Source organism: Talaromyces rugulosus, chromosome I, assembly GCF_013368755.1.
Source record: "Talaromyces rugulosus chromosome I, complete sequence".
In the NCBI taxonomy this organism is placed as follows: Eukaryota; Fungi; Ascomycota; class Eurotiomycetes; order Eurotiales; family Trichocomaceae; genus Talaromyces; species Talaromyces rugulosus.
The window spans coordinates 7,005,025-7,019,924 of record NC_049561.1 but is presented as its reverse complement, the minus strand read 5'-3'; the positions used below and the strand labels follow the sequence as shown (position 1 = coordinate 7,019,924).

At 48.5% G+C, this 14,900-nt stretch overlaps 4 protein-coding genes across 4 annotated transcripts; 2 read left to right on the top strand and 2 right to left on the bottom strand.

The window, feature by feature from the left end:
- Positions 1 to 623: 623 nt before the first annotated feature.
- Positions 624 to 5,071, top strand: TRUGW13939_02395 (uncharacterized protein; the record flags this gene model as incomplete). Its single annotated transcript, XM_035485589.1, has 9 exons — positions 624 to 641; positions 719 to 889; positions 946 to 1,059; positions 1,167 to 1,592; positions 1,661 to 2,363; positions 2,417 to 3,070; positions 3,127 to 4,236; positions 4,297 to 4,583; positions 4,640 to 5,071. 9 exons carry the CDS (start codon positions 624 to 626, stop codon positions 5,069 to 5,071), a joined length of 3,915 nt encoding a protein of 1,304 aa, XP_035341482.1.
- A 2,912-nt stretch (positions 5,072 to 7,983) lies between these two features.
- On the bottom strand, positions 7,984 to 9,503 carry TRUGW13939_02394 (uncharacterized protein; the record flags this gene model as incomplete). The annotated part of the gene is made up of 2 exons (XM_035485588.1): positions 7,984 to 8,858; positions 8,990 to 9,503. 2 exons carry the CDS (start codon positions 9,501 to 9,503, stop codon positions 7,984 to 7,986), a joined length of 1,389 nt encoding a protein of 462 aa, XP_035341481.1.
- A 3,219-nt stretch (positions 9,504 to 12,722) lies between these two features.
- Positions 12,723 to 13,355, top strand: TRUGW13939_02393 (uncharacterized protein; the record flags this gene model as incomplete). The annotated part of the gene is made up of 3 exons (XM_035485587.1): positions 12,723 to 12,751; positions 12,801 to 12,923; positions 12,989 to 13,355. 3 exons carry the CDS (start codon positions 12,723 to 12,725, stop codon positions 13,353 to 13,355), a joined length of 519 nt encoding a protein of 172 aa, XP_035341480.1.
- Positions 13,356 to 13,561: 206 nt separating this feature from the next.
- On the bottom strand, positions 13,562 to 14,557 carry TRUGW13939_02392 (uncharacterized protein; the record flags this gene model as incomplete). Its single annotated transcript, XM_035485586.1, has 4 exons — positions 13,562 to 14,104; positions 14,166 to 14,385; positions 14,438 to 14,476; positions 14,532 to 14,557. 4 exons carry the CDS (start codon positions 14,555 to 14,557, stop codon positions 13,562 to 13,564), a joined length of 828 nt encoding a protein of 275 aa, XP_035341479.1.
- Positions 14,558 to 14,900: the final 343 nt, after the last annotated feature.

Below are 14,900 nucleotides of genomic sequence, written 5' to 3'. Positions count from 1 at the left end.
CTCTATCTACGGCGGCTGTTTGCTTCTTTCTCTTCCCCCAGCAGCATTTGTCTTGTTTGCATCTGCGGTCACATGTATCGGTACGTATGCGCCATCTCTGGGTACATACATTTTATACCCAGTGCTCTATACTAGATAAGTATACTTCATGTATGCAGTATGTACCCTCACGGATACATCAATATATATATACCCGTATACTTGCTCTGAAGCTGCACTGCCTAATATGCCCATACAGAGCCCCATCCTTTCGTAAGAGCCCCCCAGCTGCTAGCTAACAACAGCATCAAAATCATACCGCAGCAGCCAGCACAGCCCCATTCATGATAAAATAATAATACCTCTTGGTGGATGTAAATAGCATCGCCAGTGGAGCCACAAAGGCGGTGGGCGTGCACGTGACGCGCTAGCCCCGAAGTAGCGTTAGGCCGGGCTAGGGTGATAGGGGGGCGTCTATCCGGCTTCACGGTCACAACAACAAATCAGCCCCAGCCCCTCTTGTTCACTCTATTGCTCTCCCTCTGTCCGCTGGGCAATCCACCCCCCGTCTGCTGGGTGCTGTAATCCCGTTTTGTCTTCCTGCTCGTCTTTTTTGCCGCCACTCTTTGGGTTCAATCCTGGGGATGCCCCGAGCAGTCGAGGTTCGAGTTGGCTAAAGTTGCTCCGCCGCTTGTTGTGTCTCACCTTGAATTTCCACCTCGACCTTGATTGATTCCAGCCCCCTCCCCGCCTCACCAAGACGCATGACTGCTGGCAGCGAAACCGATCCCTCATCCTTCTCGCCCAGTTTCGCGCTCGATTGCTATCCACCGCGCCTCGATTCCCTTGTGTTGTGGCCTCATTCGCCTTGGCGTCGATCACCCGAAAGGTCGCCCTCCCTCTGCCCTCGGTACATGGCCTGAGCCTTCTCCCTCCCAATTTAGGCATAGAGAGCTTGCGGTTTAGCCACCGGTAGCGGATCCAATTCCTACGGCTTATGGCTTGAAGCAAATCGTGCTGGAATCTGTCGCTGGCTTTGCCCCTCCTTCGTCTTCATCACCCCTCGTTGCGCCGTCTGGGGTAATGAAACCGGTGCGAACTACGCCGAAACCTCCCTCTCCTCACACTTGAAGCTAGCCTCCCCCCACCCTTTCTCTTTGGCTATACCATAACCTTCTCCGGAACAGCCTCGAAACCTCCTTCAATCGATCATCATGCCTCCCGATCGAACGCTTCCCGATATCCTCATGCCGGGGAATGGCGGCTCAGGCAGCCCTCGTCCCTGGGGAAGCGGCGCCGGAACAAATTCTCAAACACATTCTCCTATCTCCCCTATCGATGGCCACCAGCCCTTCGAGCGAGCACCTGCTCAGCCACTTGTCACAGCTCCCACAGCTGTTTACCAACCAGATAACCGGACTCCGAGGCGTCAGGACTCAGACCAGACAGAACAACCACAAGATTCATCGGCTCCAAGAGACAGGCAACGCCCTTATCCAAAGGGTGCCAAAGCACCCACTACCCGCACTTGTAGGAAATGTGGAGAGCCACTAACCGGCCAATTCGTACGCGCTCTCGGAGGGACCTTCCACCTAGAGTGCTTTAAATGCAATGTAAGTGGGAATTAGTTGTATTTCCTCACAACTATTGCATCTTTATGCTGACTGGTGTTTCACCCTAGGATTGTGGAGATATCGTTGCGTCTAAATTTTTCCCTGTTGATGCGGAGGACGGAAACGGACAATATCCTCTGTGTGAGACAGATTACTTCCGAAGACTGCACCTTCTCTGCTATGATTGTGGAGGTGCTTTACGGGGCTCCTATATCACCGCCCTGGATCGCAAATATCATATCGAGCATTTCACTTGTTCCGTTTGCCCGACTGTATTTGGCGCGCAAGACTCGTACTATGAGCACGAAGGTCACGTTTACTGTCATTACCACTACTCTACGCGATTTGCTCAAAGATGCAACGGATGTCATACTGCTATCCTCAAGCAGTTTGTCGAAATATTCCGCAATGGCCAGAATCAACACTGGCATCCTGAGTGCTACATGATCCATAAATTCTGGAATGTAAGGCTCGCACCGGCTGGCCAACAGCTCGAGAGACCCGAAACAGATGAAGAAGCCACCGATGCCGAGCGCGAAAAAGTGCGACAAGAAGAGGAGCTGATGGAGGAGAAAGTCTACAAAATCTGGAGCATCCTGTCAACATTTGAAGAGTCTTCCGCTGCCTGCATATCTGAAATGCTTTTGCACGTCAGTAACGGCGCCTATGTGGATGGCGTGCTGGTCGCAAGAAGTTTTATCGCCCATGTTGAGATTCTCTTTGCGGCCATCGACATGCTAGCTGGCTTGTTGAAAGAACAGGGGGTGAAAGGTAAGCCTGCAACACATCGAGCTTTCATGTCGTCGAGTGTTAATATTTTATAGACCTGGCATATGGACGTGAATCAAAACTTCTCTGCAAAAAAATTGTTGCATTCTTTTCGCTTCTTTCAAAGACTCAAGAGACTGGAGTGAGAAAGCTGGGAGTTACCCAGGAGTTGCTATCGCTTGTTACCGGACTAGCTCATTATCTGAAGCTCCTAATTCGCATCGGGCTGCAAGGGTCTTTGAAACTCGAACGAGCGAAACACACGCCCGATGGCCTTTTCCGCTTTCTTGATCACCTAGAAAACCATCTTCAGGAACTCAAAGCATCCGAAGAGGAGCAGTCTCCCGATCTCGTGATTGGAGCCAGCAGTTTGGCAGACCAGTACTCTGATTGTTGCACTGCCTGCAAAGAACCTATAGATGATGCGTGTGTACTCCTTGATGATAGGAGATGGCACATAAAACCTCCTCATCTTACTTGCGCTTCGTGCCAGAAAGATCTCACTGCGGATATTTCTGACGCTAGATGGAGCGAGACAGAGGATCTTGCATTCTGTGGTGGCTGCGCTTCACAAACAGGTCGTGTGGCAGATCTCCGTGATGGCTTTACTTATGTTTCCAAATTGGTGCAGTACGTATTTCTTCTGAAAGTTGCTCTTGCAAGACTTCTTTCCGTACTGCGTTCGAGTGGTACGCTTCCACATAGCACAGGTAAGTAACGCATTCCATTTAAAGAATATTATGGATGCTTATTCCTTTATTCACAGATGACCCTAATTTGAATGCATATGATGCGAATGAAGGTCACCGTGTTGATCAAACAAGGGACATATCAGAACCTGGCCCCAGAGCTTCAACTACTCGCTCCTATTCCTTCACTGGCTCGATAAAGAATGAAGAGTCTTCCCTTGAACAAACTGTTGGTGAAATGCGCAGACTGCGCTCTATTCGCAATGAGCGAACCTTATCGACAACTTACAGAAAGGCTCGCGCGTCTAGAATCATTGACGGACCAGAAGGAAGAAGTGCCCGTCCAGGCTCGGCGGGTGGCGAAGGTTCCGATCAACGGAATGCAGGCTTTCAAATAATAGAAGAGAAGGACCTCAATGGAGAAATGGTGAATGAACTGCATTTCGGCCACCAAGATGCTCTGACACTGGACGATATCCCCAGAATTGTGGCAGCCGAACAGGCAAAAGAGCAACGACCCAATGCTTCCAAGTACGCCAGAAGTAGTCTGATCGGTTCTGGAGATCCGCAAGCCAAGTTGATTTCAGGCCACCGGCGAGATATGTCTGGGCCGCTGGCAAGTCTCCCTGCGGATGCTACGGGGCTAAAGACGAAGAAGTACTTCTCCGAATTATCGGCGTTGGAGTATTTTATTGTCAGACACGTCGCAGTTCTCTCTATGGAACCATTGTTGGAAGGCCATTTTAATTTGGAAGAACTCCTTTCGTTAATCGAATCTCGCAAGCCCACAAAATGGAATATCTTCGGACGCGCGTTTAACAAGGAGAACAAGAAAGCCGGGAAGAAGAAAGGCGTGTTCGGGGTAAGCCTCGACTATCTTGTTGATAAAGAAGGCGCCGAGTCGACGCATGGTGTCGGCCCTGGAGCGCTGCGAATTCCTGCTCTCGTTGACGACGCAGTGTCTGCAATGCGCCAAATGGACATGTCCGTCGAGGGTATTTTCCGAAAGAACGGCAACATTCGCCGCTTGAAAGAAGTTGCCGATCTTATTGACAACAAATACGAACAAGTCGACCTGAGTAGGGAGAGCCCAGTGCAAGTTGCTGCGCTTATGAAGAAATTCCTCCGAGAAATGCCAGATCCTCTTATGACCTTTAAACTTCATCGCCTCTTCGTCATCTCACAGAGTATGATTTTGCCTCCCCTTTTGTTAAGATACAGGCCTCTTTGCTAACTAGCGTTTGCAGAAATTTCGGATCCCGAAAAACAAAAGCGTATTTTACACCTTAGTTGTTGTCTACTGCCCAAGGCTCATCGCGATACCTTGGAAATTCTCTTTGCCTTCCTCAATTGGACCGCTTCATTCTCCCACATAGACGAGGAATCCGGTAGTAAGATGGATATTCATAATCTCGCGACTGTGATAACCCCGAATATTCTATACCCCAACTCAAAAACCGCCAGTATGGACGAAAGTTTCTTAGCTATAGAAGCAGTGGCATCCCTTATAACATTCAATGATGTCATGTGTGAGGTGAGTTTTTGGCTTTGGTTTACCTTGCGTGATTGGCTCTGACTAACTCTCAATAGGTCCCTGATGACCTCCAGTCGATACTGAATGATACTAGCTTCTTTAAAGATAGTGCCGATATCACGACCAAGGAAATTCTGAAACGATATGGTGATTTCGGAAAGGGCGCTGTTGCTCGAAGAGTCACGCCAGGCATCGATCAAGGATCTGGCTTGACTCGGAACAACACTGCTCCGGTGACTGCTCGTATCGAGACGGATCCGTCGCAAGCAACGGCGTGGCAGATGCAAAGTTCAGTGCGCCATGTTCAAGCACCTGGTGGGCCAGCATACACAGCAATGCCGACCGGTCAGCCGGGAGGGGAATTTGGCCCTTCAGATCCTGACCGCAGCGCCAGTGCAAATAGCCAAGGCCGACCTCCCCAGCCTGATCCACAACATCTTCCGTATCGCCCTCATCCTGATGCCGGTCCTATGGGAGTTGCTGGTTGATCATGACATTCAAACCAGGACACCTTCCTAGGGCCAATTTTTTTTTTCTTCAGTGCAATATTTAATGACACAACTATACATCACTGGACGGTGGGGTTGCTTATCAACACAGAAGGCGTTAATATCAGTGATCAAAGTTATTTCATTTCGGCCAACCAGCATCTTAGGCGTGATATTTTGTTTACCTTTTCTTTCACTATAAAAAAGAGATACTCATCTCAGAATGGGTGTGATTAAGCTGTTTTGCGGATCGACGATGGAAGAGAAAAAAATTCACCTTTTTGCTTTACGTATCAGTCAAGGGTTCCACATTATGTTTCCCCTGTTTTATTTCTCTCTTCTCTTTCTCTTTTGATTTCTTCGGGTTTCGATTCATAGTCGGGGGGTTTTATGACCATTGCGCGTACATTTACTTACTATACCAAGCCCCCCCTCCTTTTGTTTTTTTCGTTCCTTTCACATTATCGAGCGAAGCCATGGTGTTGACTTTTGACAACGATCGTATTTTTTTACCACCTGCTTATTCTCCTGCGTTACTTTGAACCAAAATTTGATTTCAAAGCCAAAAGCGCTCTTTTTATTTTTCCATTTTCTCATTCTATATTGGCGCGGGGTGCTATATCAATTGATACCACTAACCGAAGTGCTGGCCAGCGAGAAGGTTATTTTTTTGGCGATTATATTTTGATGATTTTCTTCCCTTTTTTATATACTTTTTTTTCGCTTTACGTGTTGAATTAAACATGTCAATGATCAATTGATATATGAACTATGAGTAATAACAACTTGTCTTTGCAACCCTCATTTGTCGTTGCTTCGACTGTTCAACTGGTAATTCAAGATTGTGAAAGTCATAAGATAGTAACATTGAAATTCATTACTCAGAGCTCTTTTTTTCAATGTTGCCAACACTGCATTCTATCAATGATGAGAATAAACCACGTATACATGTAAAATCCTTTACATACATGTATGTAATGTTACAGTTACAACGTTACGGTTTAACATCAATATATTGTCAATGGTCTCAACGTACTCGGGCAATATATATCTTTTTTTATTTTATTTTAATAAGTAGATAAATTATATATAATTTTCTTTTTTATCTATCTTCACTTTCCAAACGCACAAGAGGACATTGCCATAACCTGTGTGAAATACCTTGATCTCGGTACTTTCAGTTCTGGTCGCGGTCTTACTAGTAAAGAGCTAGACCGCCGGCTAAATGAAAATCCACTATTGCAATATGCGAGTCGGCATTTCTGTGATCATATCCGAGTAGGTATTGATAGTGAAAGCGTACTGAAGCGTCAAGCTCAAATTTTCTTGAATGAGTCAAGGATGTCATGTGCCAGTCAAGCATTATTCCTTGAAAAGGAAATGGCTGCATTTAAGCTTGGGGATGGAGATATCCGACCAAACTTTCAAGGAATCCATTTCGCGGCTTATTTCGACCTATCAAGGGCTATTGTGTTTCTAGCCGAAAGCAGTGATGTGGATGCGAGAGATTATAAAAATCGGACAGCGCTCTCTTATGCAGCAAAGAGAGGCCATGAGTGCACGGCGAAAGAACTAGTGGAGCATGGTGCTCGACCAGGTTCTGAAACTCAAAGTGGCCGGACATCTCTATCATTTGCAGCTTTGTATGGCCATGAGTCTATACTTACACTACTGCTAGATCATGGAGCTCGACCAGATTCTGAAGATAGAAATGGCCGGACACCTCTATTATTTGTAGCTGGCGCTGGCGCTGGCCATGAGTCTATAGTCAGTCTACTACTAGAGTATGGTGCCAAGCCTTTACGTTAACTGCGCTAGTCATCATTCACGTTTATTCGTCTGTGTTCATTCTTGGGGAGAGTATAGGGTGTCAATCATATAATAGATGTCATAGATATTAATATATGCCCTAAAGCCTCACATGTGAACTCGGTTATATCAACGCACTCAACACATATCTGATTCTCAATTACCTCCTCCCTGAGCTAGTATTCTCATGTTTTCTTCCCAGATATTATAGTGGTAAAATCCCTCGTTCACATCATTTCAATAAGTGCGTCAACTATTTTATATGTACAAAACAATGCCCGGCTTACCAAATCATGCTACCCTCCACGTCGAAAGTAAATCAAGTATAGATAAGTGCCAAGAAAGAGCCAAAGAGTCGCAAACCGTAAAGCCAAGAGTGCAAGCTGCTGTATAGTGTATAAGACAGAAGTTTTAGTGAGATGATTACAAAGAGCATCAACCATTGGAAAGGTGATGATTGCTGATCAGCCAGCACTGATAAGACAAGGTCCTGTGGTACCAAACTCCCGTGACTTACTGTGGATATTAGAGACCGAACGATGGGAATATTTGATGCCTCTGCAATTTGCTGCGGCGTAAAACTCTGACTACGAATTATATAGATGATTATTGTACGTTTGTATGGGTTCAGGTGTCTCACCGTTTTGCCCTACCATAGAGGATCCATTTTGAGGAGAGAGTTTAGGATATCACTGTAGGAACTAGTTCTCCGTATGGTATCATACTATTTAGGTCAGAAACACAGACCAAAAAAAGCACAGTAACCGCATTTAGCTTAATTGCGTTTCTAAATTCTCAACATATCCAAAAAAAAAAAAAAGATAGCGCACAAATTTCTCATTAGTACATTTGATCAGATAAAAACAGACAACAAAAAGGGATTCGAAAAAGAGATTCGTCACAATCAATCATAAGTGTTTCTGGTTTGCCAACTGGCCATAGGAAGAGCGGAATGTACAAAATTTGAGCAAGACGAGATGAAAAGAAGGGTATCAAGGCAAGGCCGTTAAGGATAAGGGGTATCGACCGGCCGGTGGAGATAGGGATATGATAACCATACCAGGACTCGAAAGAAGAAGAAGAAGGAGAAGAAAGGGACGAGGCTACTTTCTGTGAGAAGTTTTCACTAGGCTAGCCAAGACGAGCCTTTTCGACAGGCCCCTACAGAGGATACCCTCATGAAGAGCCCATTTAACAAGACCAGGGTCCTCGCTTTCTTCACAAAAGGAGCCGCCTTCGTAGTGCTTGCCCATGTGTTCCATACGTTCCTCCCAGGAAGTGAAGACTACATTGCAAGTCGCACACTGGGTTTGGGATGGAGCGTCGCGTTGTTTCTTCCAGCATCGGGTGTGGATCCTAGGTAGGCTCTGCTCAAACTCTTCGCTTTGCTCTCCAGTCGATCCTTTTTTGTTTTGATCCGGGCTATGCATTCGGCGTAGGTGTTGAGTGAACAGATCCTTGCGATTGAAATCGTTTGGTTTGTCCGATGAACAGCATCCTGGGAGGTCGCAACGCCAGAAGCCGACTTTCAGATGCTGCGAGGAGACGTGTCGCTTCCACTCGTTCTTGGAGTTAAAAGTACTAGTGCAGCCATACTGCTTGAAACTGCAGAAGAAAACACGGCCCGGCGGGCCTCTGGTCTTAGATGCAGGTTTGACTACCTTTGACTTGTTTCCGGGGCTATGAGGAGCAGCAGCAGCAGCACGCTTGTTGCGAATGACAGGAGAAGCAGGCTTTGCTGTTGTTTTCTTTTGCTGTTTTCGCGCCGACGATTTTGCTTTTGGAATTTTCGCTGCTGGAACCGGTATGGTCTCCGGAAAATGATGACAGGACGAGTCGGGTTCGCCTTCGGCATCCGCATCATCTCTCATATCGTGGTCGACGAGTCCTAGCCCCGCGGGATTGCACAAACTGGGGTTGGGATTATATATTTGTGTGTTTTTATCACCCTGACAATCTGGGTCTGGATAATCGGGATCTGGTAGAGAGTGATTGTCAGTCTAATTTGATCTGAAAACTTGTCATCCAACCTTTGTTATCCCAATCATGGGAATTCAAAGTCATCTCGCTTCTCAAGTTCTTTTTCTCCTACGGTATTGCTGTTCTTACCGGGAATATGCTGGATCTCATGTGGGGCTACAGATCCATAGCCAACAAATTCCAGGTCCCTAATGGCAGGATGGGAGAGATGTCCATGTGCGATCGAGGAGAAAAAGCAGTTTTCGAAAGCCCGTGGACTAGGAGACCGGTCAGTTTCCGGGATGGAAGAAAGATCAGTGGTAGGCGGACCAGGTGGTGATGGATAGTCGCTATCATAAAACATGGGGGCCTGTCCATATGGATACTCTCTTCCTGGATTTCCTCGAATATGGTATGCAGCATCATCTTCGGCCAGCGATCTGGGGAACGGCAAGTATGAATCTCCACGGGCGACTTCCAGAAGAGGATAAACCTGGGTTTCCAAACGCATTTTCCGATTTAGATTGGTTGCGAAGGGTGTGTGGTCCGTTCCGTAAGGCAGATGGTCAGGGTGAACGGAGTTGAATGGCGGCAGCGCCGTTGGATAGATCGGTCTTTCCTCCTGGGGGTCGACGTACGAGTAAAGGGAAGTGTTCTGGTCCATGATGGTACGACTCTCACACATTTACAAGAGTTCCAGGCGGGCTCAATATAAACAAGGCTTGGTGGGACCATGAACGAAGCAAGCAGAGTATAATTTGGGGTCCAAGATACAAAAGGAAGGTCAGGGCAAGAAAATCTCTTCCGAGCGAGCGGTCATTTTATGGCTAATTATCTGCTACTTAGTTAACCTTGACCACAACAAAAACTTTCCTGGGGCTCAGGGCGCTTAGACACAAGTGCTAGACTTTCATTGGCCTCGGAACTATCTGAGAAACGCAGGGTTCTCGCGTGCAGAAGCACTTCATGAGGGAGGGCATAGCCGGGTTGGTCGTACCCGGCGCATCCAGTCCAGTCGAGGTTGTGCTTTTGAGCCGCACTTGACCGTATGTAGTAGGACACGACACACACTTTGCTTTTCGTGCTTGTTGGTAACTTAGCACCGGTGACACTAGTCTCACGTCGATCGCGATCGTGAAGCCACCAAGGAATTGAGTCGCGAGCTGTGGGTCGCACCCCTGAACTGGCATTTCACTCCTAAGATCTCAGGTTACATTATTCTCGGGTGAGTTCAGCTGAAAGACCAGGGGGGTGGGAAAAGCTTGATCACAGATATCACACTGAAAGCAGGGTGGATCATCTTCATGTAACTAATAACCATCATAACAGCAGCGACAGCACGGTAATAACTGTAGTGCAAGATGTGTGAGTCGCGGAGACTATTCTGACAATTGGGTGTAGATACCCGGAGTAGATGCAGAAACAAGGCGCTTGCACGGAGACTCTTCTGGTGTCGATATGAGTGGCTCAGGCTTTTAGCCAAGGAGGGGGGGGGGGTGGATGTGCTGGCCACCCCGGGTTAGCGCTGGCGACGATGACCTTCCATCCCATCAATCAGGTCCTGTGAATCTAGAACTTTTGCCCGGGCTGTTCATGGCTTCATGCAGGGTGATGGGCCTTTCCTTCCCAGTCAATGATAACAAGTACCCGCTCAGGAGGGTAAAGCAACGTCATCAGTGTCGGAAATGGCTTCTTATGCATCGCCCAGGCTGTCCCCGACGGCGCCTCGCGTTCTCTTGGGGCCAAGTGAGTCTCATCTCAAAAGTTCGGGGCGATCGCCCTGTTGTGGCGGCCCAGTATGCACTCGTGGTGGGCAAATCAAGCACGGCGAGCACGGGCTGACAAGCGAGTGCTCAATCCTCCCGCCGCAACCACGCGGGTCAGCCGCCAGGACAGTCCCAGTTCGGCCAGGGTCCTGTCATTGCCGCAAGCTTATGCACCCGGGAAACAAGTACTAGTAAAATGTAGCGATGGTCTGGTGACGAGTAGAAAGCCAATAAAAAAAGAAAAGAAAGAAAGAAAAAGAAAAAGAAAAGCTGCTGGACATAATAATGCATAAATTGACAAGCATTATGAAGCACGATCGATACCCTTTGACACAAACCGGTGGCCCAACTTCCGAGTGACAGACAGTGGAGCCGGCGGCTAGGCTCCGCTAACCGGGGAGCTAGTAGTCATCTTGATGTTAAATGAGAGAGGCATTCAAGAGTCACAGCTTCCGACACAGAATATGCTCTGAAAGTAGGCGCAGATTGCTCGAAGGAAGGGGGACCCGGTTCTCCTGTGGACTCGAAACTCCTGGTAGGAATGTTTGCAGCCGTTTCTTGACTCGCAGTTCTAACACGCCAATCAGACGGGGCGCAGTGCGAAACTGTGCCACATCCGAAAACAATATTTCCGCCCCAATTAGTTTAGAGCGCGATTTAAGGGACCATGAAAGGAGAGGCACTTTCGCATCATTGGCTGCCCCCCTCATTTTCGACATGGGTTGTGATTTGTTACCGTCCAGCGACCGCAAGTGTCGAGTTAGCGTCGTTCACCGGTTACAACGATGTTTGCTTTTTTTTCTGCTCGGGTTCCCTACCAGTTGCTTTTCAGATAGCGGGGTCAGGAACGAGATACGCGCCAGAAATAGCAAAAGGCATTGGACGCTGAGTCTTGTGCTTGTGCCCGTTGCGCTAAGCACCGATCTCATCGTCTCTTGGATGATTCCCTTCAAGAACGACCGGGCAGATCCGGATCAAATTCCAAATATCTTGCGTACGAAGGCTAGGCTTGTAATCGCACGACATAGCGGCATGCCGGGACCGGGGTGAGAACTCTAGAGACCCTAGGTATTAATGGATCGACACGAGAGCTGTCGATCTTAATGCCATTATTTGAGATTGACTGCTAAATGCTGCGACTCAATATCAATTAATTTCGAGAGATTGATCTGTACAGCGACCCACTTATGTTATTCGTCGGTGATACGTAGGATAACCAATTCCGGGACGGTGCAGACGTAGAAAAATGAGTCATGTTTCCTGGACTGGGTGTGGTTCGCCTGGGGCAATGAATCGGCCAAGGCATAGTTGCAGAACGCCCAACTCGAGCAACAACAGTTCGCCCTGGGCCCGGGCAAAAGGGGGGCTGAGTGGTAGAACAGCATGCATTAACGCCGTCCTTTAATCTCGAATGACTCAATCGCAAGGGCCCCAGTTGTTGTCATGTTGGAGGCTAGTCCAGCCATGTGGTTCAGCTGAGATTGAGCTTGTAGACTGAGATCTGCCACTACCGAATTTGGAAACAGCGATGGCATCCCCCCTGCAGTGTGGCCGGAGGTACCATCCAGATTGGGATTGGATGCGTGATGAAAATGGTCCAAATTTTGCTCTTTTGCCCCCAATAGTCAGTGTGATTCTTCAGCCAAGGCGTATGCATATTCCAACAGGGGTTTCTGAGAACAAAGAAACCCAGGTGTGCCAGCAGAAGACGTATACATGTCGTAGTTCTGCTGTGGTAGGTACTAGTGAGTGCTGAGACGGCGTCACTAGCTTCAGTACGGTTAGCACAGGAGGGTGGCGGGCGAATCCCATTGGGCCGTCCCCATTATTTCGCGCCTGGGTGAAGCCGCCAACAAAGCGCGGGCGTCAAACTGGATGCAGGAGTAGCGTTGTGATGCGAAGAGCAGCAGAAACGAAGAATACGAAAAATAAGAAGAGGAAGAAGTGATTGATCTAGGAAACCGAAACGAAACGGAGGTTGCTTCACTAGTCTTGCTCCGGCGGCAGGTGCGACCGAGACCAGGTCGAGTCCAGCAATTCGGGAAGGAGCGCCGGATGCCGCGATAAACCCTCAACGACAACCAACTGTTCTCTGTGCAGACGCCTCGTTGCCAGTCATGTGTGACCTCCCTCCCTGTTTACCATTGTGATATTGGTTAATGCCCAAGCCCGCCAGACTGACTGTCGATTTCCAGGGCCGTTTTTTCGCTCATCATCATCAACAAAGCTGGCGGTCTGATCTATCACCGAGAATTCCAGGCCGGCCTGCAACGGCTCTCTACAAATGACTACCTAGTCCTCGCCGGCACATTTCACGGGTGAGCTTTACGATTTACGAACCTCGTTACTGCTGGCTCTATTCTGACTTGCCGCGAACAAAAAGTGTCCATGCCATCACCCGCACAATCACCCCTCAGATATCTGCTGCGCCCAGTAACTCGTCGGGCACATCGACGCCCGCGCCGAATACCTCATCGAATGGCTACCTCCCGAACCCTGGCCTGGCCAAGTCCGGCATTGAGGTGCTAGAAACCGATCGCTTTCGCCTGAGTTGCTTCCAGACGTTGACGGGCACCAAGTTTCTCCTCTTCACCGATCCTTTGATGACCAACATCGATACAGTCCTGAAGAAAATATACGATCTATACGCAGACTATGTGATGAAAAACCCATTCTACCAACTAGAAATGCCTGTTCGATGTGATGCTTTCGACCGACATCTGGGCACGTGGCTTCGAGGACGGGCATGAATATATAGAGATACTCACGTATGGAAATGAATTAATGATAACTGAAGATTCTTCACATGCTGCTCCTGTTATATCATGGGAAACTGATAGTGTTACACTTCACGCCCAAGGTCGTAGGCATACAGGCAATAAGAAGGGAAAAAAGGGGAGGGCAGTAGATTATGGCTAAAACACCGGCCATGCGATCACAAAATGGAATTTACACATCATGCCGTATCCATTTTGTCGTCCTTTTCGTTGGACGACTCCCCACCATCTTTGGCCTCTTCCGGAATGTTCTCCAACGAGGCCTTGCCTTCTTGCTCCTCGCGCTCCCGCTTCTCCTTCTCCTGTCTGTTCTTCTCTTCCTCGAGCGATAACCGCAGAGCAAAGGCCAGCTCGGGATCATTCTCCGCAGCATCCTCAAAGCCGAATCCTTCACCTTCTGCAGCTTCACCGCCACCGGCACCACCAGGCTCGCCGCCTAGAATGGGTGTGACCTGCAGTTCTTCGCTAAGCAGATTGGGGCCTGGTGGAATGATGGCCAGGTTTGAGCCATCGCCTCCCTTCACGTTTTCAACGAACGCCTCTAGTTTCTTGGTCGTGTCTGAATCCAAATCTCCGAATGCGATTATGTCAATAGAGACATTGTTCTTTTTCATCCTCTTTGCCAGCTTCACAAGTGCCTTCTCGTCTTCGGTGACCGGTGCGCACGAGAAGACGATAATCCGTTGCCTTTGGGATTTCTCAGAGCGATGCTTCAGGGCCAGCTAGTATCCAACATCAGCAATCCAAATCCATCATAGAACAGAGAGAGATAGAGTAACATACGCCAGCGACCTGTATAGTCGATGCGAGGTGAGGTTTGCCGTGAATCTTCGTTCGGTGTAGTCCCGACAGGATCTTACCAAAGTCGGTTGTGAAAGTCGAGAGAACTTCGGGTCCATTCCCACCCATGCTCATGAGACCGACGGCAGATTGAGGGTGCGCTCGCATCTTCGTGTTGTGTATTACGCCGACAGCATCGATCTGGGCTTGCCATCGGGTGGCACTTGGACGGTTTTAGCAAGATAAGCTTGTCAGCAGAGCACACAAAAGCTTACGTATAGTCGCCATTCCTGCTAGGTTCGCTGTTATCAACGCTGGGTAAAGGTCAGCACACAATCTTAAGGAGGTTGTTGACAGATGGATACCGACATAATCATGGTTGCTTCCAACCCCATCTTGACGGCTGATCCGAGCTGAGCTCTGGATGATGGCGGGTAAAGGCACGGGCTTGTGAAAGGCAAGGGAGGATTAGTAAGAGCTTGAAGAATCGAGAAAGCGGCGAGTGTTGGAAACAAAAGTCAACGAAGCTCTGATGGTGATGATGAGTGATGATGTGAGGCTAGGTTGGTCCTGCTGGCGTATGCTTAGAGCTCGGCTCCGCCAAGGCCACCGCCCGCAACGGCACTAGCCGCCTTAGGAATAGCGCCGCCTGTTGTTTACTCCCGCCTTTCGCTACATCATCTTCGACCATCCCGAACGCGCTGTCCGCACAACCGCATATTTGACGCGACTTTGCCC